The sequence below is a fragment of the Sorex araneus genome, chromosome 4 (genome assembly GCF_027595985.1).
Source record: "Sorex araneus isolate mSorAra2 chromosome 4, mSorAra2.pri, whole genome shotgun sequence".
NCBI classification, from domain to species: Eukaryota; Metazoa; Chordata; class Mammalia; order Eulipotyphla; family Soricidae; genus Sorex; species Sorex araneus.
In genome coordinates, this window is record NC_073305.1 from 179070556 (window position 1) to 179096004 (window position 25449).

At 46.5% G+C, this 25449-nt stretch overlaps 1 protein-coding gene across 17 annotated transcripts in view; it reads right to left on the reverse strand.

Annotated features, from left to right (window-relative positions):
* The window catches only part of SYNE1 (spectrin repeat containing nuclear envelope protein 1), a 561745-nt gene that overhangs the window by 14388 nt on the left and 521908 nt on the right, over positions 1–25449 (reverse strand). For 13 of the 17 annotated variants that reach the window (XM_055134197.1, XM_055134196.1, XM_055134199.1 and 10 more), the window contains 11 exons: positions 24781–24968; positions 23446–23596; positions 19396–19578; positions 19021–19158; positions 15173–15364; positions 13408–13741; positions 11634–11702; positions 9727–9869; positions 6002–6128; positions 5130–5341; positions 567–767 (listed from right to left, as the gene is read on the reverse strand). In XM_055134197.1, the coding sequence (XP_054990172.1) occupies positions 567–767; positions 5130–5341; positions 6002–6128; positions 9727–9869; positions 11634–11702; positions 13408–13741; positions 15173–15364; positions 19021–19158; positions 19396–19578; positions 23446–23596; positions 24781–24968 (1938 nt within the window). The remainder of the gene's footprint in view (positions 1–566; positions 768–5129; positions 5342–6001; positions 6129–9726; positions 9870–11633; positions 11703–13407; positions 13742–15172; positions 15365–19020; positions 19159–19395; positions 19579–23445; positions 23597–24780; positions 24969–25449) is intronic. The other 4 variants (XM_055134204.1, XM_055134202.1, XM_055134209.1 and 1 more) reach the window with 2 other exon arrangements.

Genomic DNA, 25449 nt, shown 5'->3' on the forward strand with positions numbered 1-25449 from the left:
GCCCTCGGAGCCCTGCCAGGAGTGATCCCTGAGTGCAGAGCCAGGGAAAGCTCTGAGCATCGCCAGGTGTGGCCCCCAAATAAAACAAAAAGAATTGTCGCCAAGGGAAGGAGGACGGTAGGGGAATGAGGGGAGTGGGGTGAGGAGGGGTGAGGAGCCGTACATCCCGGCAAAGGACACAAGTTTTAATGATGCACATAAGCCTCAGCGATGAAACCCGTATCAAATTACTGGCAATGAAACTTCCACTAAGGAATAAAGAAATGTTCTCCAGTGTGTTCATTTGTGACCAGTTCCATGAAGGAATGAAAGAAACAATGAGTCCAAGAAGAAGGCACAGTGGGACTGGGAGAAACTCGTGTTTGCTGGAGAGAAGCTGGGAACTGAGCTGCTCTCAGTTTCCTGGGCACATGTAAATATTTTCCAGTGACATGACAAGTTGAGGTAGCAAAGTGGTACCTTCAAATTGTGAGGGTGGGGAGCACCCATGACCCCCTTTGGTAACTATGCTCAAGGAGTCCCCCAAACTGCCCCAGGGGACACACAGGGCCCCGAGCCCCACACACCTGGCACTGCATCAGCGCTTCCTGCAGCCGGGCCCGCCAGGCCTCCAGTAGGGAACACACGTGGTCCCAGCGCCCGTTCATCTGCGACAGACGGTCCTGCAGGTCCTGGCTCTCCTCACTGCCATGCGGCATGAACTCCGGGCTGCACAGGTTTATGGAGAGGATAATGGCTTTGCGGTGGTCCACAGCTTTCTGGAGTTCCTGCAAAGGGATGGGAGAGCAGCCATAAGGAGACGGGCGGTGAAAGTGTTGCTAGCCATAATCCACTGGAAACTCATGATCCAGATGAAAAGACCATGATGGACAGAGATGGCGGATGGTGGGTGCCCACCCGAGAACTAAGCTTACTGCAGGGAAAGGGGTGGGGGGAAATCTATGCACCTGGAAGAGATACGGAGCTGGAAAGAATGGAGGAACCGGAAAAAACTCAATGGGTTGGAGTGTGTGATATGCCTGTAGGAGGTCAGGATTCAAAAAAAAGAAAGAGAAAGGAAAGAAAGAAAGAAAGAGAGGAAAAGAAAGAAAGAAAGAAAGAAAGAAAGAAAGAAAGAAAGAAAGAAAGAAAGAAAGAAAGAAAGGAAGGAAGGAAGGAAGGAAGGAAGGAAGGAAGGAAGAAAGGAGGGAAGAAAGAGAAAGAGAGGAAGAAAGAAAGGAAGAAAGGAAGAAAAAGAAAAAATAAAGAGAAGAAAGAGATAAAGCAAGAGAGAGAAAAAAAAGTAAAACAAAAATAGAGAAAGTATGCTGAGTGAAAAAGTGAAATATTAAATCATCTGCACAGAGAACACTCGAATTTCAGAAATCTTGCTGTGGTTTAAGACACAGGAAGGAAAAAGTCATGGAGATGGGACGAGGAGAGGGCAAGGACAACTACATACAACTACACAGCGTACAAGAAGCTCGGAAGAGCGAAGGCAACTCTCTGCAACGGCACTTCAACATGTGCCACTGGAGCTTAATCACAAATAAATGAAACAAAGCTAAAGCTGGCTCTAGTCAGTCAGAGCGGCAGGTGACTGACTTTTCCCAAAGTCATCTATTTCCCAAAAATATAGAACTAAATTCTAAGACCTTCAGAAATTGATTTTATATTAGTGATTGAATAACTAAAGATACTATTCAAACAGTTTCAGATCAAGGAAACTGTTTTGATCCTTGATCTTAAACATTTACACAGGGTACACTTTCTTACAGCCTCTTACTATTGGTTTATAACTGATCCTAATTTTTCACTTTTCAACAAGTTCTTATACCATGCCATACTGCAGGCTTAACCATGAACACAGCACTAGATCAAGAGACACTGTGGTAAGGTTTAGACACTGTGGTAAGGTTTAGATACTCGGTTAGATACACTGTAGCACTGGTTTGTTCCATTATTCATCGATTTGCTCAAGTGGGCATCAGTAATGTCTCCATTGTGAGACTTCTTGAAACTGTTTTTGCCATAACGAATATGCCACAAGGAGCTTGCCAGGCTCTGCCATGCGGGCAAGATACTCTCAGTAGCTTGCCGGGGCTCTCCGAGAGGGACAGAGGAATTGAATCCAGGTCGGCCGCATGCAAGGCAAACACCCTACCCACTGTGCTATTGCTCCAGCCCACAGATATATCTCAGTGCTCAGTCCATAGATATATCATCAGAAAATCTAGATAGAACTGGGAAGGGGTAGCAGGATGCAAGGGTGCAGCCTTTATAATCATACTGACTTTCTCATTTTCCACCCTAGACACTACAGAAGGCCCAGACTCTAGCTGGCCATATTGACCTTTTAAAAAGAATTCGGACTATAAGTCAGTACAGTTTATGATGAGTGTTACGGAGAATCCTTTAAAAAAATAAAAAATAAAATATTTTTATAACCTTGTGACTTAGATATTCCACATCTTGGCATTTATCTAAATGATATTAAACACAAATTTGGAAAGACACTTATGTCCTTAGGGTCAAAGCAACATTATTCACAATAACCCAAATATGGAATAATTGAAAATGCCCATCAACCAGATGACTGGTTTAAGAAGCCAAGGTACCAGGTAAGACTGTTCTGGACCGAGAACTCTGAGGCCTTCTGGGAACGGAGGTGGGGAGATTCCCCTTTCTGCCTGAAGGGGCAGCAGCCTGCAGCCACACCTGACGGCCTCCAACAGAGAAACAGCCCCGAAACACAAGAGAATTTCATCAAACTACCAAACTGTTCCACACCTGGAGTGGATGTGGTGGTGCAACACCTCAACATTTCCTAGTACTGTCAGCCGGCAGGACCACAGTCAACCTAGTGGGAAAGCTGTGTAGAAGTCACCGGGCTCCATGAGCCTAAACAATAACAGAGAAGGCACAAGTAGAACCAACCAGCACAGTAGATCCTCAGACAATGATTGTAGTAACATCACTGTGAGATACAACGATTACCGCACACTACGGCTGGATAATTCCACTCGCTTTTGTGTTGTAACAAACAATATGATATGAATCTGCTTGTGGCTGCAAGGGGCAGGCTGGGTGGCGGGAGGGAAACTGGAGATAGTGGTGGAGGAGAGGTCACAGTAGGGGGAGAATGGTGTCGCAACGTCTCAGTGTGTTATGAACAAGTTGGTCAATCACAGTGCTATAATAAACAATTTCAATAAATAAGTAAGCTGTGGTACCTAGGGTTGATGGACCATGGCTCTGTCATGAGATGAAAGGAAGCCATGGGCCTTTGGGGACAAAGAGCAGAGAAAATGATGGAACTATGCAAAGTGAAGTAAGGAGGTGACATAATCACCATCACTGATGATTTTTAGTCCTCATGTGGGGTCTCCATGTTAAAACAAAAGAAATGACAAAACCCAGCAGACCTAAGTCTACAACTGGGTAAGGACCAAGGTGATTCTGAGAGGAAAGGGAGGGTGGAAGAGAGAAACAGGGAAAAAGGTTTTCTCGATGAATAGCGGCAGTTTCAGGGATACAGAGAGAAGTGTTAAGCTACCAGAATTGTTAACCAATGAGAAATTAAGGGGAAAAAAAGTAAATTAAATTATAATGCAACACTTCCGTGCAATTTCCTAGTGAGGAACAAAATTAATTTTGGCATTGCAGAGAAAAGTGCATCCAGATAATATACTCAGATGTTATCCAGTAAACTACATCTATCATCTAAGGCTTCCATCCCAAATTGTTGGGGCTGGTACAGAGACATTTTTCTAAGAAGTGTTAACATTTGGGAGGAAGAGACATTTCTGTTTGAAAAGTAAGGCCTACCAGGAAATAAATCACCCCCACATAAGTAGCATATGCTGAAACCTGAGAACCACAAAAGCAGGACAGTTAATCCCTTGAGTTGAGTTGGGAAAGCTGGACGAGACAATTCACATTGGGCTTTCCAAACATACAGAGCGGCACCAGGAGCTGCTAAAAAGAATAGAGCTAGAGAGGATTCCCAGGCCTAGAGGTGAAGTTCAAGAACCTTTTCCTGTGTACGGGTACGGATCTAGGATAAACTCCAAAGCAAATGACAGGTATCTTACTGCAAGTATTTCAGTTTTGTTTTGTTTCATTCTCTCTGAAACCTGCTTCTACAGCTGCTATCATCCAGTTCTGAAATTCTGCTGATTCCAGAGCATCAGATGGTTTCACTGGGTCTCCTGGAGACACAGCCAGAAGCAACTCTAGCTCCAAAGAGATTTTCAGGAAACTGGGCAGATCTGTAGTTCCCATAAAACAGCTCCTAGAGGTGCCAGATGTTCCTTGAAATTTTCACTGGTCGTTATCCAAATACCAACGATTTGACACGAACTGAGAGACAAGTTCTATGACGTGTTCTATGAATCTTTCTGCCCTGCTGAATTTTCCTTGTGGACCCTGGTTTGGGATGGCTAAGCTCAGGAGAGCATTCCTATTAGCATCGGTGACAACTTGACTCTTACTACTACTTGGCTCAGAACCAGAACGGGAGTCTCATCTGGCTGGGCAGCCCACATGCCAGGCACTACCCCACCAGATAGCGAACACCCTTTCATGCCATGTCTGAGTCTTAAACACCTTCCTTAGCTCAGCTATTAAAATGATCTAAGTTGCAATAAGTTTGGTAAGCATTCTGTAGACTGAAAGGTTGGATTCTTATATATTTTTTAATCACCTGCTATTAAATAGGCTTGGGAGAGCCTGGCAAACTTCCCATGGTGTAGTCATATGCCAAAACCAGTAACAATGATGGGTCTCATTCCCCTGACCCTGAAAGAGCCTCCAATGCGACACCATTGGAAAGGACGAGTAAAGAGAGGCTTCTAAAATCTCAGGGCTAGGATGAATGGAGATGTTACTGAGACCTCTCAAAAAAATCGACTATCAACGGGATGATGATGATGATTAAATAGGCCATTTGTTTTGCTGCCAATTTTTTTTTTCTGGCTCTATGGATCACTCCTGGCCTTTGTCCATGCTGGGGAAGGAACAAGGCTGGTAGCATGCAGGGCAAGTGCCTTCACCGTTTTCTCTCTCTCTCTTTAGCCCCTATCCCTACTCTTTGCTTGGTGAAGAGCATCACGTGCTCTGCCTGGGTTCGGGAGGCCAAGGGCAGTTACCTTGAGCTTCTGAATTTGCAGCTCGATGGACCGGAGGTCAGTGCTGAGGCCCAGGCGCTGGAGCTGCTCCAGCTCCTCCTCCGTCTGCCCCAGCCAGGCCCATATGCTGTTCAGGTCAGAGTTGAACTGCTGCCACTTCTGGAGGTTCTGCTTCATCCTCAGTTCCTTGCTCAGGGCCTGGGCCTGTATGAGCTCCCAGCGGTCAATCACACCTGGAAAGGCACAGAGAGAGGTATTGGGCTTTGCCCGGGACACTTACGAATGCGCTCTGTGTCTTCATGGGTGGTTAAGTGGAAGTGGCATCAGAAATGAAAAGCAAGTCCACTGGGCGTGTTTGTGGGCATCTGTAATGCAGTTCAGTGAGTACAGAGTTTGTGCTTTTCCTATCTGCATTTTAAAGGTTAACGGGCGGGAACAGAATAGCTACCATGGATGTCGCACTGGAAAGAGCTTTATTTAGGACTAGATGTCATGAGCACGCAGGTGCTGTCTGAAATCATTTCTCGAAATTGCCTGGCTGCTAATGTTAGCGATGGCACACGGAGACGAACGGGAGGGGGCGGGGAGATGATCTGAAGGACATGCGTGCATGCTTTAGCATGGGCAGGACCCCCAGGCTCTATCCCCTCCAGGGGACCCCCAGAATCTCTTGAGGATCACTAGGTCTTGCCCGGGTGGTTCCAGCAGCACAGGGAGAGCCCCCTCCCCGAGCAAACAAAAGCACGACGATGAAAGGGAGAGACAGAGCTCGAGAGACCCTTTGCCCCCTCTGTCCCTGGAGCTTCCTGGAGCCAGGAGGAAAATGTGGGGGCAGGCTCACAGGGCAGCCAGCCAGAGGACACGATCTCTGGGGAATGAAGCGACACACTCACCAGCTGTTTGGGTTTCGGTGCTGTTCAGGTTTACAAAGCCGGGGAAGTTCTGCTCCTCCTCCTTGAGTTTGTGCTCCAGTCTCCTCACTGAGTCGATACTGCCACTGCATTCACCTAGCAGCTTCATCTGGGGGGAGAGGGACACAAAAACACCCTGTTCTCAGGTTCTCATGCAGCCAAGAGCTGCTGGGACAAGTATCCCGGGAATCCCTCAAAAGGACAGGTACTTTGCCTTTCTTCTCGGTGAAGACTAGAACCCCACTGTGAAACATGAAATCAAGGTTTCAGGAAGTTGTGGTCTATGTACACTGGAATACTACGCAGCCCTAATAAAGAACAAAATCATGCAACTTGCAGCAATATGAATGGAATAAAAGGGTATCATGCTGAAGGAAGTCTCAGAGAGAAAGGGATAGAGTCAGAATGATCTCACATGTGGGGCTTAATGAAACACACCAAGGAAGCAACAAAAGGCCAAAGGCAAAACAAGGGGAGAACTGATGCACATAACTAAGTTAGGGGGAAGTGGGAAAGGAGGGCTGTTGGGGTCCTTGGGAGAAGGAGTGGGTACTGATGAGGGGTGTAGTGTTGGAATCATATGCATGAAAACTCATCATTCACAGTAAGTTATAGGATCTCAATCAATAAAAAACAGTAAACAAAAACCCCAAGAAAAATAAGTTCAAAAATATCCCCCTGCCATGTGCCAGTCACATAGACAAAAAGCCAGGCCTTTAAGAAATATTTCACATGGATCATCTTCAAACTTCTTTTGAGTCTGTTAATCAAGAGTTGGGAAAACACTACAGGGGTCACCCACTTGGCTTGCTGGCGGATGACCCGCAGTTTGATTAGCATTGCCAGGAATGACCCGAGTATAGAGATGAGAACAGGCCATGGGCACTCTGGCTGTGCACCCCCAATTATTTGTATTGAGGCTGTAGAGATAGGACATGGGGTACACTCCTTGCTGTGCATGCAGCTGACCCAAGTTCTATCCCTGACACCACATATGATTACCTAAGCAATGCCAGAAGACTAGAGCTAGAAGTAGGCCCTGAGCACAGATAGGTGTGGACTTCAGTTCTCAAATTCATTCATAAAACCTGACCAAACCAATCTCGTATTTAAAACTAGAAGCCTTCGGAGCCAGAGAGATAGTATGCTGGGTAGGGCACTTGTAATGCAGATGGCTGAATGGGTTTAGATCCCCAGCATCCCATATGGTCCCCTGAGCCTGTGAAGTTTGATTCCTGAGTACAGAGCTAGGAATAAGCCCTGAGCACCGCTGGGTGTAACCCCCAAAGCAAGCAAGCAAACATAAAAACAAAACAAAAAAAAATCCGCAAAAACCCTCAATTGGTGGGTATTGTATCAAAACAACCATGAGATACCACCTCACACCACAGAGGCTAGCACACATCCAAAAGAACAAAAGCAACTGCTGTTGGAGAGGATGTGGGGAGAAAGGGACCCTTCTACACTGCTGGTGGGAATGCCGGCTAGTTCAGCCCTTCTGGAAAACAATATGGACGATTCTCAAAAAACTAGAGGTTGAGCTCCCATTTGACCCAGCAATACCACTGCTGGAAATATATCCCAGAAAAGCCAAAAAGTATAGTCGAAATGACATCTGCACTTATATGTTCATCGCAGCACTGTTTACAATAGCCAGAATCTGGAAAAAAACCCGAGTGCCCTAGAACAGATGACTGGTTGAAGAAACTCTGGTACATCTATACAATGGAATACTATGCAGCTGTTAGAAGGAATGAGGTCATGACGTTTGCATATAAGTGGATCAGCATGGAAAGTATCATGCTAAGTGAAATGAGTCAGAAAAAGAGAGACAGACATAGAAAGATTGCACTCATCTGTGGAATATAGAATAATAGACTATAAGACTAACACCCAAGAATAGTAGAAATAAGTACCAGGAGGTTGTCTCCATGGCTTGGAGGCTGGTCTCTCATTCTGGGCAACTCAGAGAAGGGAACACCAAGTAAAATGTGGTTGGAGGTCATGTGGGGGAAAGATGATGCGGGCTGAATATAGACTAGAGACTGAACACAATGGCCACTCAACACCTTTATTGCAAACCACAACACCTAATCAGAGAGAGAGAACAAAAGGGAATACCCTGCCATAGTGGTAGTGGGGGGAGACGGGACTGGGGAGGGGGGGAGGGATGTTGGGTTTACTGGTGGTGGAGAATGGGCACTGGTGAAGGGATGGGTTATCGAACTTTGTAAGGGAGAAATATGAGCACAAAAATGTATAAATCTGTAACTGTACCCTCACGTTGACGCACTAATTAAAAATAAACTATTAATTTTAAAAAAATAAAATAAATATTATAAAAATTTAAAAAAACCCTCAATTGGAAATACAGTATGTAATATCTAGTAAGTTTCTTCTACTTTCTTCAACAGAAATGTGTGAACAAAAATGTTGCCACAAGTCCTAAAAGAAATATTTTTGTAAAAAATCAGTAAGATATTTAAGAGCGTCAGGTAATATTAATGTTGGCTGTATCATGAGACTCACAAAGCAATGTTTAACAATTATGGGAATCAATTCTAGCATCAAAGAAAGCTTTCAACTGTGTCTTTACTATCGTGCTTCGAGTTTAAAGATTAAAAGAACAAATCATTTCAAGGCATTCTGCTAGACTGAGCATAAATTTATCTTTCAAAGTCCTTGAACTACATTGGTAGTTGAGTTGACTTTTTTTAAAATTAATTTATTCTTTTATTGGGGTTGAGTATAGTCTTAAATGATGTCAATGTGATCATCAGGAAGTGAGATTACACCTTAAAAAAAGGAAGTTTCTTTACAATAGGAGTCAGAGTCATAATCAAACTGAATAGGAAATAAATTCATGACTGATGAAGCGTCGTAATTGTGACAACATCTCTGTAATTGTGACATTACTTATATCTGCACATAGTTTGAATGATCGTCACTGGTTTGAGAAAGTAGGAAGTATGGTCTGTCCTTAGATTCATGTGAAATTAATTTTTCTTCCCATTTACTAGTCAGTCTTTTGTATATAAAAAGATGTTTATAGAGTACTGCACCACAGATGAGATCTATTTTCAAATCCTCTCACCTAACTATGTGTAAACAGGTAGGTCTCTGAAATTATGTGGTCAGTTACACAAGAAGAATAGTGTTATAGACTTTACTAATAAATAGCTGAAGAAACAGAACTAGTAATACACACAATCTCTCCCTATCTTGTCCCAAGTTCCTCCTATTACTTAGAACTGTTATTTTTCCAGGATGAGCCTAATTAAGAACAGAGGATTAAAACATTCTCAAGGCCATAAAGTGAATCAATAAACCCAGGAAAGAAACTGAGTGATAATAACAATTCCCTGTGAGTCATCTATTAGCTAAAATCGGCTGCTGAATCTGGAAAAATGCCTACTCATTTTTGAGAGCCCAAGTATGCTGTTGATTTCAATAGAAAGGCTCTCACGAAGTTCTCTGAGTGAAGGAACACAGCGGTCATTCCAACGGCTGAGTGGGTCTAAGCACAGCGCAGCTGCCTCAAAGGCGACGCGCTGAGGGGTCTTGTTTTTGCAAGTTCGGGTCCAGGAGTCCGGGAGCTCTGTGGGGGTTCGGGGAGCTCATGACCCTCACTACTGCAGACAGGCTGTTCTTCGTCACAGCGCTGTGGCTGCAAGGCACACGTCTGAATCAGGAGTCAGGATACTCACGTAGCCCCGGTAGCTGGAGTCGAGCTCTGGCCCCGTCGGAGTTTTGCTGCGGATGACTTTCTCGGTTTGCTGCATCTGGAAGCGGCTCTCATCCAGGGCTTTGCCCAGCTGTCGGATCTGTGACTCCAACGTGCTCGGATCCCCTGCAGCGTCAAGCACAGACGTCATCTCGGGGCCCCAATTCCCAAAGGACGGCTCAGAGAAAAGAGTTCCGCTAAGGCAGGTATATGTGTAGGTCATTAAAAAGCAAGTTTAGTGCTAAGGTGCTGGTGGGTTAGACGTTCAGAGGACCAGACCAGTGACATGTGCTGGATATGCAAGAATAGGAGTCTGGGGGTTCTACTGGTCTCTGTGTTTGTCCCCAGGTCAAACAGGGCCCCTGAAATCTGCATGCAAGGCAGGTGCTCTACTCTGGAACCACAATCCTGGCCCTTCATTTTCTTTCTGGCACTCAGAAGATAATGTTATGGATGGTCTGGGGACCTTTATTTACACAAGGTATGACTTGAAGTTAATCAGGGAAAACCATGTCAGAATAGTTCTGTATAAACGTACCCACTCGCACGGACTTGATTGTTTCGAAAACGACCCCAAAACAGGCAAAAGCTACTTCTAGCATTTCCATCCAGGCAAGCTCTTAGCTTTAAAATCCATACCAGCTCTCCTTCCCTAGAGGAAACACCTTCTGGCACTATGCTTAGAGGTGCCTGTGCGTGTGTGTGTGTGTGCATGCATGCATACAGGTGTGTGCGTGGGCGCATGCGCATATGTATGTGCGTTTGTATTTGGGTCACAGTCTTTGGCCTGGAACAAGAATGAATTGTTTATCAGAAGGCAGCTAGCGCAGAGTGGAAGCAGAACAAATATTAGTAAGCTTTAAATCTAGAAGAAATCCCCACTGGGCACGTTGGAATAGTTACCAACACTGCAATTCTACTTTGCACCTTGTCCTTTCGCTTTTCTTCAAATGTTCAAGGGTAAACTCAACAGCTGCCCATTCAATGCCCCATGACCATGTAGGCTTGTGTCTGTCCTCTCCACCATATTATCAAATAATTGAACTCTATTTTTTTTTAACTGCCATGTTAAGCTTGCTGAAAGCTAATGTGTCCTCCCTTCTGACCTTATGTTTTCTTGTTTTGGGAATAGTTCTAACCTTAGACGGAAAACCAAGTGTGTAGATCTTGGTGGATTACACGCTTCATTCCGAATTGTTTTACGTGGTATGATGTGCTAAGAGAAAACGACACATGTTTTAGAGTGGAACATCTGATCTCACTCTTTGTCTTCCGTGTGACCCCTGGAATCAAGGAGAGGAAGCCGAGGGGTCAGGGTCACCTGACCCAGGCAGCTCGCAGACTGGGGACTTGACTTCTGACTCGTCGGAGAGAATGCTAGTCAGGGGTGCCACAATAAGAGGCTCCAACACTGAAAATCACAGTTCCTGAGTAGGAACAATAGTACAGAAGGAGGATGCTTGCCTTGTGCACCACTGACCCGGGTTCTAACCCTAGCATCCCATACGGTCTCCTGAGCCCCACCAGGAGTAAGTGATCCCTGAACAATGAGTCAGAAGTAAATCCTGAGCACTAGTGGGTGTGAGCCCAAAACCAAATACATAAATGAATCAAGATCACGTTTCTCATCTCTGATTTTCTACCACTCATGGCCACTGTCAGCCTCACAAGACCGATGGCACAGGGCAAGCTGAGGAGTTATCTCCTTGCACTTGGTTCTTGGAATCTTATTCTTGGTACTGACCAACCCACGGGTGGCTGTTCTGTTCTGCTTTTCTCTAGGGCCGCAGTGAGGGAGGAAGGTTCTGCCTTTCCACGCGTGCGCAGAGAGCTGCGAGAGGCTCAGCAGGATGAGCTGAGAGAGAGAGAGAGAGCGGCTTGGGTGCCTACCCGCGGAGTTTTGGATGGCCTTTTCTGTGAGTTTTACATAGGCCTCGGGGTTTTCGGGAATCGTTACATCTGCAAAGAGAGCACAGACTAAGTCGACAGCTAAATTCTGGAAACCTCAATTCCTGAGGCAGGAAAATGACTTTCAGAGGGAAAAGGAGGTGGTGGATCATTCCAGAGAGTGCCTGTGTGCAGAGGGGTGACTCCTCAGTGCTCAGGCTGAAAGGGTGGTAGGACCCAGCTATGGATCCTCAAAAAAGCCTTCTGTGGAATGCTGAATCCTGCTCCCATCTTATTGATGAGAAAACCGAGGCCCCAAGGAACTGCCCAGTCTCGATGACCGCTAAATGGGAGAAGTGGGATGTCAACAGATGGTCCAATTCTAGAACAGTGCTGCCCATATACAAAGAATGGGGGTCAAATATGTCATTTCAAAGGTTCCAACAGCCACATCGCAAGAGTGCTAAGAAATAGAAGAAAATCATTTGAATACTGTGTACCACCAAGTCAGCACATTCAAATGATAACCCGGGATCAGCATGTCCACAGTGAACACACATCCTCAGTGGTGGAATCCATGTGACCGTGTGTGCTGGATACAGCCCATCTCAGTTCCATCAGTCACACAGAAGGGCTGCCCATGACTCTTGTGGCCAGTGACTGTGTGTCGGACCTGCAGCCTTCCCTGACAAATGCCTGTTCAGCTGCTCTGTGAAGCAAGACTCAAATGACAGAAACCATCTTCTCTGTCAACAGGAGCCCTGGGAATCCAAAGACGCACGAGGGGGAGGTGGCAGAGATGCCCTTGAGAGCGGCGGTGCATTTGCCAGTGCCACCCCGTGGCCGCTGAGCCCACATTCCCTTCTAGTCACCTTCCTGCCACCGCACTGCTCTTTCTCTGCCCTCCTTCTGTGCTCCTCGGTTCTGATCTTCCTCTTTCCCTTGAGACGCCCGTTCTGGGTGATCTCCACCCATCCCTCAGAGACATGAGCCAACACATGTACCACGCGAGGCGAGTCGGCTTCCCCAACTCAAACCACGTGTCTCTGCTGCTACTCGCTTGGCCCTGAGATTCAGAACACGCCCGACCGAAGGCACCACCTTCCTCTGCCTCATCACATCCTTAACCCTCCCCAACCTCACCGGCACACCAACGTTCTCTCCTTTCACTCGCTCTGCAGAGTTCCTGGGCTGCCCAAACTAGAATATCTCCTCCCCGTCCCAGGCCATCACCCACCCGTGGCTTCTTCCTCATCTCTCACTTCTCCTCTGCCCAAGGCTGCTCCCCTGTGCCTTGGATTTGGAGAAGCTGAACCTGGCTTCTGTCCCGCCCAGAGCGCTCCCCTCATTCGAGCCCAGCACAGGTTCTCCAGGCACTGCAGCTGCTGACATGCACTCCCTAGAGGGAAGGTGGGGACTTTGAGGCCACCGGCTGTGGCCCTTCTGGTGCCCGACATCCCCCTTGGCTGTTGCTGTTTCTCTGGGTCAGCCCGAGCACCCTCCCCCCCCCCCCCCACCCTTGCTCCCCTGCGTGCTTGTCATAGGTGGAGAACACAAGACCTGGATGCTAAGTCACTGCCATGCTGACCTTTGCCACCACCTCCGTGTCCACTCGTACCGTTAGTGTGATGCCCCGCCTGGGAGAGGAGGCAGCTGATTTGACCAGCTGCCCACAGGCTCCCCAAACCAACCCCCTGCTCCCCGCCCCATCACTGTCCTTTCCTGGGACCTGCAGCCCCGGGATTTGCAGCAGGGGGGTGTGTTCGCGCTCTCTCACCTGCCAGGCCCACAGCTCCGCGCAGGAAGAAGTCTTTGTCTTCCGGCCCCTCCTCGTCCTCCGAGGGCAGTGCTCTGGACACGGCCGACTCCAAGTCCCGGCTGAGATCGTAGTCGTGGTCCCACTCCAGGGGGATGGAGTCCACGCTGGCAGGGGTGTCTCGGCCCGAGGGCTCGCTGCGGTGGGGCTGCGCGAGCGAGAGGGAGGGGTTGGAGGAGGGCTGGGGGGACGGGCCACCATCGGCAGAGGTCTGGTGCCAGTGCAGGCCGGAGAGGGCGGCGGAGTCATCCAGCTCCAGCTCCCGGTCCGAGAGGTCATGCTCATCGTCTGCGAGCTAAAAACGCAATCAGCCAACTCTGCGATCACCCGGGACAGCGACCCTGAGCGCGCCCAGTTTCCGCTCTCATCGCCCCTCAGCGCTCAGCTGCTCTGGCTTCCTCCTCCGCCCAGTTTGAAAGGTTCCCTCGGCAAGTCAGGGACAGAAAAAATGGGGAAAGGGGGGGTGCAGGCGCTGCAGTGACAGTGCAGCAGGGCGGGCGCTTTCCTAGGTTCCCTCCCTGGTCTCTGATCGGGTCCCCTGAGCCCACCAGGAGCAATTCCTGAGTGCAGAGCCAGGAATAAGCCCAGAGCATCACCGGGTGGGGCACAAAAACCAAACCAAAACAACAAACAATCAGATTTCTTCGAAGAACAATTTGCAAATGGACTTGCCAACAACTCTTTTATATCGCTGCTGCAATAAAAGTCCCATTAAAATGTACTTCAAATATCTAAACACTACCTAGTCTTTGGAGATAGTGCCATGTGTAAGGCACTTGTACTTGCAAGCAGCAGACCCAGATTCTATTCCCAGCTCCTCATGGGGGCCAGAAGGCCTGCCAGGAGTGATCCCTGAGCACAAAGCAAGGAGTAAGCCCTTGGCATGCTGGGTGTGCCCCACACACACCAAGGGAAAAAAAAAGCCATCTAGTTGAGTACTTCTGACTTAATAGGTACATAATAGCTCATAACAGAAGCAACAGAAAATTATAAAAAAAAAAAACATAAAACCAAAAAACCCACGCTGAGCTGCTCTTTATTTTTCCTATCTTGGAGACAAAGATCTATTTTATCAGAGAAGATTCCCCAAATCCTCAAATAACATCCTGAGGATATGTTAGGAAATGAAGAAGATGGAAGAGATTAGGAAATTAGGAAGAGAGGAGGGAAAAAAATCAGTAAAACAATTTTGCCATCTGAGCAGCTGCTCATATATGGCTCATGCTCACCCTCTTCCTCCCCCTACAAGGTTATTCCTCTCCCATAAAGCCATAGGTCAAAGGCACGCCTAAGCTCTTCACGTGGAGTTCAGTGTATCTGGTGCCCAAAGCAATCCTTTCAATGAGGCATATGAAGTTAAACCCATTTTACAGGGCAGGAGAGAGAGGACAGCGGGTAGGGTGCTTGCCTTGCAGGCAGCTGACCTGAGTTTGATTCCCTGGCACCTCAGAAAGTCCCTGAACTACAGCCAGGAGGGAACCCTGAGCACAGAGCCAGAAGTCAGACCTGAGCACCACTGGGACAGCCTCAAAATCTGCCCCCCTCCAAAAAAAAAAAAATCACCCAAACCACTTTACAGTTGAGGAAACAGACAGCAGGGGTGACGTATCCTGCTCAGGGTGACAAGCACCTGCAGTGGGACAGGAAACGCACCAGACTACCTCCCCCACACCCCTGCGTTCATTCTCCCCCGCTGAATGCCAAGGGACAAGGAAAGGCTGCATACAGGTAGGCGGATCAGCTTCTTGTGGTAGCGCTCCACGCGCCCGAACACCTCCTGGCAGTAGCGCCGCAGCTCGTCCAGCTCCTCCTCGATGACGGCCGCGTCCAGGGGCTCACTCTTCTCCATCAGCTGCTCCCCCTGCGCGAGGATCTGCTCGATCTTGTTGTGATTCAAGGAGATTTCCTGCTGGAAGGCCTGCAGGGCACACGTCCACCGTCACCTCGGAGTTTGATACTTCAGAACAACACCAACCGGGGACACGGGATTTTTCTACCCACTAGACTCGGGGCCGTTATTTACTTTTGAAGATAAAACGCCCCCAAATATCATTGGAGAGCAATGGGACAGCAAGTAGGCAGCCGGCCTTGCATGTGACTCATCGGTTTGATACCAGGCATCCCATATGGTCCCCGGAACCAACTAGGAGCAATTCCTGAGTACCGAGTAATCTCTGAGCACTGTCAGGCGTGGCCCTCCCACCCCCCCCCCAAAAAAAAAAAAAACAAATACCCTGCCAAAGAACAACAGAAAACCAAACTAAACCAAAAAAAAATCAGAATAGGAGCTGGAAAGGGAACTGTTAGAAATATATGACCAGAAAGGTGTCTTTGGTTAAGAAAATTTACCGCCACATACGGGGTGGGTAGAGAATCACAGAACAAGCAATGAAGCCGACCAGAACAGTGGTACTGCTGGTCGTCCCGGATGCCAGACTATAGACCCACTGCAGTGCTGCTCAACACACCGGACATTTGTCGGCTGATATTCTATATTTCATCTTATAGTTCTTGATATAACCTTAATGCGTTTTTTTAATTGAATCACAGTGATATACACATTTCCGAAGTTGTTCATGATTGGATTTCAGTCATACAATGTTCCAACGTGTGTTTCCTCACTAGTGTACTTTTCCTGCCACCAAATGGTTCCAGTTGCCCTTCCCTGCCCAGCGCTTGCCATGCCACTGTCTGCCACTACGGCAGGCACTTTTCTTCTCTGTCTCTGTTTCTGTCTCTATTTCTCTCTCTCGCTCTCTTTGCTTCACTCTCTCTTTCCCTTAGGGCATTATGGTTTGCAATACAGATAGTGAAAGGGTACCAGGTATTTCCTTTTCTCGGTGCCCTTTACCCCTCACTCACTCTGGTGGCAAGCTTCCCACCATTTACCTGTCCTCCTGGCCCCTGTTTACTCCCGGCCTTGCTTGGATATTAGTTTCATACTATAGATATAAATCTCGATACACCCTTGATTCACCAAGAATGACTAAGAGAGGACAGAGCAAGTAGGGGAGGGAATGTGGGAATATTGGTAGAGGGAAGTCGACACTGCTGGTGGGATTGGTGCTAGAATACTGTTTGTCTAAAACTCAGTTCTGAATAACTGTGTAAATCACGATGCTTTAACAGATTTTTTTTTTTAAAAAGAGAATGACTAAGAGAAACCACCCAAATGATAATATCATGAATTCTTTTCAGATGAATATTTTATTGTTCCAGAATTTAGGCAGGAAAGGTTAATGTGCTCTGAAAGAATTAAGAATTCCAGAGGATGATTTAGAGTCCTTCTATAGGGTGGAAAGAGGTCTACTACTAGGGACAAATTTCAAGGGATACATTCTGATTCATGCCAGTGGAAATAGTTGAATGGTCTATTTTCCAATGATAGTTGAAACACAGGAAACTGTCCAAAAATGGAAGAGACTGCCAGGGAAGAAGGGAGGGTGGCAGTAAGTTTTATGACTTTGTCTGAGTACAAAAAAGAAAAGATTCACTGGCCACTTGGTAGAAATGTCTTGTCAAAGGTCCTGTATAATATTGGCCTGTGAAATAACTTGGGGGCATGGGGTGAGGTGGGTAAGGAGGGAGATGTGGGAAGAAGTTGAGGATTTATTAATTTATGAATTTTGTTCAATCTGAGACACTCTAAGGATAACTTTCTCACCTTACTGTAACAACCACTGGTTACGGAAATCATAACTATTCATTTTATGTTTCTTTGCTTGCTTGCTTTTTCTGCACCATACCTGGTGGTGCGAAGGGATTACTCCTGGCAAGCTTGGGGGACATTATAAAGCACCAGGAATCAAAACCAGGTCAGGTGGGTGCATGGGAACCCCCTTACCCACTATACTGTCTTGTTAGCCTTGGTTCTTTAAAATACCTATCTTGGGCAAGTTTCAACTTTGTAAATTATTCAAGTTGTTTAACCCTTTTTGCTTTAGGGACTCCTTACATTGACTGCATAACCTGCCTAATTATTTAAAAAAAATAGCACTGTGATTTACGAAGTTGTTCATAATACAGTTGTTTCAGGCATTCAATGTTCCAACCCCAGATCCCACCACCACTTCCTTCTGCCAATGTCCCAGGCTTCCCCCTACCCCCAAGTCTGTCCCTTTAGCAGGGACAAATTTACTTTGTATTGCTTATTAAAACACAAGTGCAAATGGAATTATAAAAAAAATAGATCAAGAAAAGTCAATCTGTAATAACTGTTATTTTATCTTGCAATGGTGTGACTAAAGTTATTATCTGAGGTTTTTCTGGGCTGGCTGGTGCTGGCTGAGCATTCCGGGTTATTGTTTTTGTGCACTGAGCTTTGTGGGCTTCTACGCAACTTTCCCATCAGATCTGCTGTGGTCCTACGAGGCTGCAGGCATGATGCAATTTGGAGGAGTTGCTCCAGGAGCTGAAACGGTTTGGTGACTTAGCAGCTTGATGAGGTTCATTTGTGCAGCTGGGCCGTTTCTATGCTGGGGGGGTGTCGGGTGTGGGTGTGGGCTGCTGTATCCTCAGGCAGGAAGGGAAATATGAGAATATCCTGCTTAATTAAATGTTCAACTAGTTGCTGTGTTTGAATTATCTAGGGAACCTTATAAAATGCGTTCAACAGTCAAATTTTGTTACCTTGGTATCTGAAAATATAGACTGTGTAGAATAAACCTCCAACATAAGAAAGTTTTTTTGTTCTGTAATATGGAGTAACTCTCTGAAAGTGCTAAACAAAACGATAACAACCAACAAAAGAGAAGACCTCTAATACCTTGCAAGTAACCATTAGCATTAAGAATAAAGTTTATACGTTAATGGTTATATGCTAATGGTTAAAATCCTGAGCAGTGTTCTTTTTGGCATCTTGAATATCCTTTGGATTTCCTGATACTTTCTCATCAAGCAGCACTATTTTTTTCTTTGCTATTTTGCTTATTTGGTGATACCTGGTGATGCCCAGGCATCCCTTCCAGTAGTACCCAGGGAGCCATGGGAAGCACGAATGGTCACCACATGCAGACTGTAACTCTAGACACCCTCAATCTAAGGACTAGTTTGACTTTGGGGGGGCGGGAAACTCCAAACAATAATAGTGAGTTTTTTGTTGAAATATTAAATGCAATCAAAGTAAAGAGAAAGTAAAGTCAAATTTATCAGCTACACAGGTGGGGGACTAGGGTGGGGGAGGTGGTCAGGGGGAGGTTTACTGTTGTTCTTGGTGGTGGAATATGTGCACTGGTGAAGGGATGGGTGTTTGAGCATTGTGTAACTGAGACTTAAGCCCGAAAGCTTTGTAACTTTCCACATGGTGATTCAATTAAAAAAAAAAATCAAAGTTCTTGGGGTGGAGAGTGCTCAGTGGTATGAGGTATACACATGGCACACAGCAGGCTATTCTCAATCCTGGTACCAAATGAACTTCTAAGCATCTCCCGAATTTAATAACCCTGTCTTCAGTGACTAAAAAATAAGTTTAAAAATGTTTTAAAGCAAATCTCTCTATTGAAAAGAACTATAAATCCCTCCCTCTCAGATTTTCTTGGCAGCAATTCTGTGAAAGCAACCACGCGCATCTCTTACCTTGAGCTGCTTGATTTTAGCTTGAACATCACACTCAGAGAAATGCTCAATGTTGGTGAGCTGCAGATCCATCTCTGTCAGCCACACCAGGATGCTATCCCGGGCCGTCTCGAACTCCTCGCGCTGGCCAATGAAGTGCTAGATGTGTAAAGTGAACAAAATTCAACTGTAAACGCCCACATCCAAATACTGAGATGCCATGGTCAACCCCAATATTTACTCCACCACAAAATCACTTTCTCTCCCTGCCAGGAAAACCCCTGCTGGTTCTCTGGCTGTCCCCATCCCACCAAATCCCTCAATGTCTTAATGTTGGTTCCCGGGGCCCAGCCCCGCGCCCTGGCCCTCAATGCTATGGTGGCAGCCAATGGAAACCTTGAGTCTGCGCAGGATGGAGGTGACCCGTTTCTGCAGGTTGTCCCATCGCTGGTTGCCTTCGTGCACCATCTGCTTCAGGCTGCAGGCAGAGTCGGTGCGGTTCTCCCGGGCCAGCCGGCGGTACTGCTTGTTGATGAGTTCTAACTGGGTCAGGCTCTCGTGGACCTGGCGCTGGAAGGCCTGAGACACAGAGAGTTGGAGTGGGAGGAGGGTGATGAGAAAAGGGCTCTCAGCCAGGGAGCCTGGGTGCACCTCCATGGCAGGGGTGAGGAGGGAGGGGGGCGACCTCGTGGGCCAGACAGAACCAGAAACCCTCAGGCCATTGCTACTGAGGGCACCTCCTCTGGCTGGTGCATGGCACTATGACTAGTTCGACTGGGGACAAGAAAATCATGACAGCCAAGAATCCATAGAAATAAATGTGCATAGGGGCCGGAGAGGTAGTACAGTGGGTAGGGTCCAAGTGCTTGGCCTGGGTTTAATCCCCAGCACCTACAGTGTCCCCAAGCAGTGCCGGGAGTGATTCCTGAGCTCAAAGCCAGGAGTAATCCCTGAGCAAAGCCAGGTGGGACCCAACCTCCTCCCCAAAAGAGTAAGAGAAATAAAGGTGCATATATGTATAGATGCATATGGACACAAATGGGCTGGAGCGATAGCACAGCGGGTAGGTTGTTTGACTTGCATGCAGCTGACCCGGGTTAGAATCCTTTGTCCCTCCGGAGAGCCCAGCAAGCTACCGAGAGTATCCTGCCCGCACGGCAGAGACTGGCAAGCTACCCATGGCATATTTGATAAGCCGAGAACAGTAACAACAAGTGTCACAATGGAGATGTTACTGGTGCCCGCTCGAGCAAATCGATGAGCAACGGGATGACAGAGACACAGCGATGGACACATATATATATCTAACCCATATATAATGAGCTTTCAGAATGGTAAAACAAACTCTTTAATATGTATATACATATACATTATAATGCATACACAAAAAAGTACATAGAACTGGAATATGAGTTTGAAATGTTCATATTTCCTATGTCAGTCCTAAGACAAAAGGTCTGCAATGGAACTGCTCATTTGTGAAACTACACCATTTCCTTAAAATCCAGAAACGGTCTCAATTCTTCTGTTTCTTAAGAAAAATAGGAAGGAACATGGAGATAGTCCCAAAAGGTGGCGCACTTGCTCAGCATGCACCTGGCTCAGGCTCCATCCCTGGAACTGGACACTGTGATGCCAGCATTGCTAGGTATAGCTCTGCTGAGCCAGGAGCACCACCAGGGGGGTCCTGGTTGCCCCCCAATCGCCAGGCCCATGTTCCAGGCTCTCAGGCCCACATCTCTGGACCAAGTATTGCTAAGAGTAGCCCTGTTCCCTGAGCAACATAATGAGGGCCCCTATAATATATATATACATATATATGTGTGTGTGTGTGTGTGTGTGTGTGTATAATACATATGTCACTTGTCATCCCATTGATCTTTGATTTGCTTGAGCAAATGTATATTACATTATATATATGTCACTGTCACTGTTATCCCGTTACTCATTGATTTGCTTGAGCGGGCACCAGTAATGTCTCCATTGTGACACTTGTTGTAACTGTTTTTTGCATATCGAATACGCCACGGGGAGCTTGCCAGGCTCTGCCGTGAGGGCAAGATACTCTCGGTAGTTTGCCGGGCTCTCCAAGAGGGGCAGAGGAATCAAACCTGGGTCAGCTGCATGCAAGGCAAATGCCCTACCTGCTGTGCTATCGCTCTAGCCCTATTATACATATGTAATATATATATATATATTTATTTATATAAAGTAAAAGTGAAAAAGAAAGGAGTCAAAATCACCTTTCCCCAAAAGAATACAAACTAACTTTAAAACAGTTTAATACCATATCGTCAAATTCACACCTTTGGAGCAGGTTCTGTTCCTTTGTTGCTGCTCCCATGAACCGACAATTTCATTATTATAAACCCTGAGACCTGACAGCTGCTTGCACAGCAGGGGGTATTGGACCTGGAGGCTCGCTTAGGTGTGGCGTAGACTCAGGAAGGCAAACTATCCTTTGCTCTTCTCTCTGCCGTACCGCAGAGCATGAATGTGCAGTAAAACCAAGTGAAATGCATGATGGATGCTTCTATCTGCACTGGAATATTCTCTGACCTCTGGACTCCGTTCACTACCCACAGATTCAGCCTCCTATGGCTACATCTGACACACACATGCTTACAGAGCTTATGAGCCCGTGGCTCACCCCTCTGTTTACATGCGGCCTCTTTTCTGGCTGCCTGCAACATTCTGAGAGGTGTCTATGAACCTTCAGCCGAGTAAATCTCACCTCCTAGTCCATAAGGTTTGCTGACTTCCCTGGACAAGGAAGAGGTAAGAAGGGTCATGCTTCGGAGATGACCAGAAGTCAGAACATATATTGGGGTGTCACCAAGGGTGGCCCAAGACTAGATCAAACTGGTTCTGTTTTTGTTATGTGTTTCTATCTTTTAAGACAATGAGTTGCCCTTCCCACCCTACAGACTGGCCCCATCTCAACCTGAGCTGTGTACTCTCAGCATTTTTCCCTGTGGAAAAGCCCATATTCTTTCTTACATACACATCTCTCTCTGTGTCTCTCTCTGTCTCTCGGTCTTTCTCTCTCTCCCTCCCTCCCCTCACATTTCTCTATGTGAATTTCTTGAAATGGGACTGCTTTACTTAAAAAAAAAAACTAAGAGAGAAATAATAAATGGTAAAAGAATTCATTATAGAAGCTAGTTATAGGGTTAATTTTAGGGCTAACTTTTGCTATGAAGTCCAAGAGTCTAAAATAGCATCAGAATGAATCCTTGCACAATCCTCTTGTAATCTAAGCCAATTATAGAAGGACTTATTTAACCTTTAGGAAGCTGAGTGTTGCAGTGCTGAAACATTCTTAGTCACACTGGTCCGTATCTGGGGAGCCTGAAATCTACAACATGGCTTAGTTTGTCCTTTTACTATAAGCTTTCTACGAGAAAACCTCTTAAGATAGAAAAAATAACTAAACTTAGAGGCAGAGTTACATGCAAATCCATTTTTATGGATTTGAGCCATGCATTTCACATAGTCTTTGAACAGTTTTAAAAATTCATAGAGTTGCTTCTCTAGTTTAGAAGAACAAACATAACCCAGACCACATCTTTCTTATAATGGGGTCTCAGTAAAGGTCTGGAGCAATGAGGTGGGGTAAAAATGAACCCAGCAAAATTTGGTTGATCTGTCTTATTTGGAAATAATTTTAAGGATCATGGAACAAAAGTAGCAAGTGAGAATGACTCTTGTCAGATCCATCAGACACATGTATAGAACAGTTTTTGTGCAGTGTGTTCATCTGCCAGGGGGAGTGAAGGGAAAAGAAACTTCAGTGAACATTATCTCAGATTCCCTGTGAAAAGCAGAGGCAGTCGAGAAACTGGGGTTCCCTGCCCTCGCTGTAACATAGCAGAGCCATGGACAGGCAACCAAGAAATGAAATGAGTGACTGAGTGATCCTTTATGAATATGATCATTCTGCTGCTACATTTGTCTCTGCAAGATTAAAAAGTTTCAGTGACTCATTGTGGCACTGCCCTGCACCTGCGATTAGTAATAGATTGTAACTAAAATGTTGTATTCCATGCTGGACACAAGTCTAACTTTATCAACGGCTTACAGGTTATGTATCTATGTGCCACTTTGGTACCAAGAAAAAGGAAAGAAAATTAATTTGGAAACAGATAAATTTTGACCCTTGAGAAGATGAATAGTTGATTGCAGATGCTTATGAATGAAACACGATGCCACGATCTTTGGGGAGGAATTGGGATTCTTGTTCCCTACTAGAACGTGTCTTCTTCATTATTTTGTGCATCATTACTGATAACCTTAAATTAAAAGGAAAGCATCCTCTCTGCCTTTTCCATCTACAAGGTGACCATTCAGCTATCTGAATTAAAAACGGGGACACAAGGCATCAGCTTCTCTCCCGGGACATGAAGAGTCACCCACTAACAGCAAAACAAGGACAACATAAATCACCTCAAATTTCTTTAGTTCTTCCTTAGCCACTGTATACAGCACCCCGGAAGTGCTGGGGAAGGCAGCTGTCCTTTCGGAAATCTTCAGCCAATCTTCAAAACGAGAGTAATCATCCAGAAACTTCTGCCACAATCGCCAGGTCTCTTCGATTCTGAGGCAGAAAATGAAAGAAGTGACTCAGACTGAGGGGGGGAGGGTAGTCCCCGCGCTGGAGCCCACTGGACGCCTGCCAGGGGGTTAGGAGCCCTCTCAGCACCAACTGCTTCCCCCCCCCCGCCTCGACTAGCCTCCAGACAAACTGGACCAGAGCAAAAAGGGGACAACTGTTGGAGTTAAAAGGAAACAGCTGCCTCTCTCCTTCCTCCTCTCTGCCTTTTGAAAACGTGTGTCCTGCAGCCCTGGACTTGGAATTAACCAAACTGAGAACTATAAGTACATAATATGATTGCTCTGGAGGCAGACAAGGGGATTTCAAAATGCAATACCACATCAGCAGGACGCACTGCTAAAATAAAACTGAGCATGAAAATCCATTTAAGTCGAACATCCAAGTCACACGTACCCAGGCCCATCTGTGTCATAAAACCAAATATTGCTTTTCTAAAGATCCTTCTGGACAGCAACAAACTTCCTTCTGGCTGTGCCTTAAATCATGGCAATAGTCTTCTAACACAAGTTGTTACTTCATTGCCTGTCAAGGGCTAGGTAATGTTTGGTTAGATATCCTCTCTCTCTCTCTCTCTCTCTCTCTCTCTCTCTCTCTCTCTCTCTCTCTCTCTCTCTTAATTTACTCCTTATGGAGTGCCATATGGAGTGCAAGGGATTGAACCCAGGTCAGCTGGGTGCAAGGCACATGCCCTACCCACTATATTATTGCTCCAGCCCCAGATTATTTCGTTTTAAGTAAATAAGTGTTACCGGGCTTGAGTGATAGTACAGTGGGGTAGGACACTCCTTGCTTGTGGCTGACTGGGATTCAATCCTGGGTACCACATATGGTCAAATTCACCAGGACTGACCCCTGAGTCAGGCCAGGAGTAAACCCTGCGCACAGCTGGAAGTAGCCCCCAAACCAAAACAACAAAATATGACTGTCATGATGTTTGCTTGGCAATGGCACATTTTTGATCTTTCTGACTGTGATTTAAACCAAGTCAAGCATGACTTAGTTCTCGGTTACCTCGAGACCTACTTCTCTTGCCAAGTACATGCAGACAATGACAAGTCTGGGCACCCGAGACACGGATTAGAAAGAAAGAGCGAACACTGGGCAGGCTCAGGGATGGGTCCTTCCTCTTTCCTGTGTGTGACGAGCATCTGAATGGCACAGCTTACTTGAGCCTTCGCTCCATAGACATGGCACAGATGTTCCTCCACCGGCGGTCCAGGTTCCGAGTCGCCTGCTGGATCGAGTCACACTCAGCGTCCGTGGCACAAGCGTCACAGTCATGCAGGAGCACTTCACATAGGTTGAGCACAGAGGCCACGCCTGTGCTGTGCTTCTCGATGTCTCGCTGAAGGTCCTGCAAGGGATGCGACAAGTAGGATTCAGAATCCATGAGCAGCGGAGAGAAGGCAGCAGTGTTTGCGGACAGAGACATGATTAGGCAAAATAGTGACAAATATTTCCTTAAATGCCTGAGGTTCCTTGAACTCTATTTATCTGCATGCATTTGTCGGATATATTTTTTTAAAAATACTATAAATCTGATTCGGGCATCCAGCGCAGCATCTAATAGCAATGCACTGGGACTGCGAACTGGGCTACAACTCTGTGCTGCCAGGGGGTGGATTTTTTTCCTCCCCACCCTGTCTTCCTGCACGGAAAACAGCGGGTTGGCGGCACCCACGTCGCAGGCGCCATCTTCTGAGACTCCAAACCCAGAGGTATTCGGTTTTTACTTTTGGGGCTCCCAGGAACTCATGGGAAGGGGGCGTAACCGGCACGCCCTCGGCCCAGATAAATCCGGAGCCGCTGAGTGTGAAGCAGACCCTCTGCGCCTA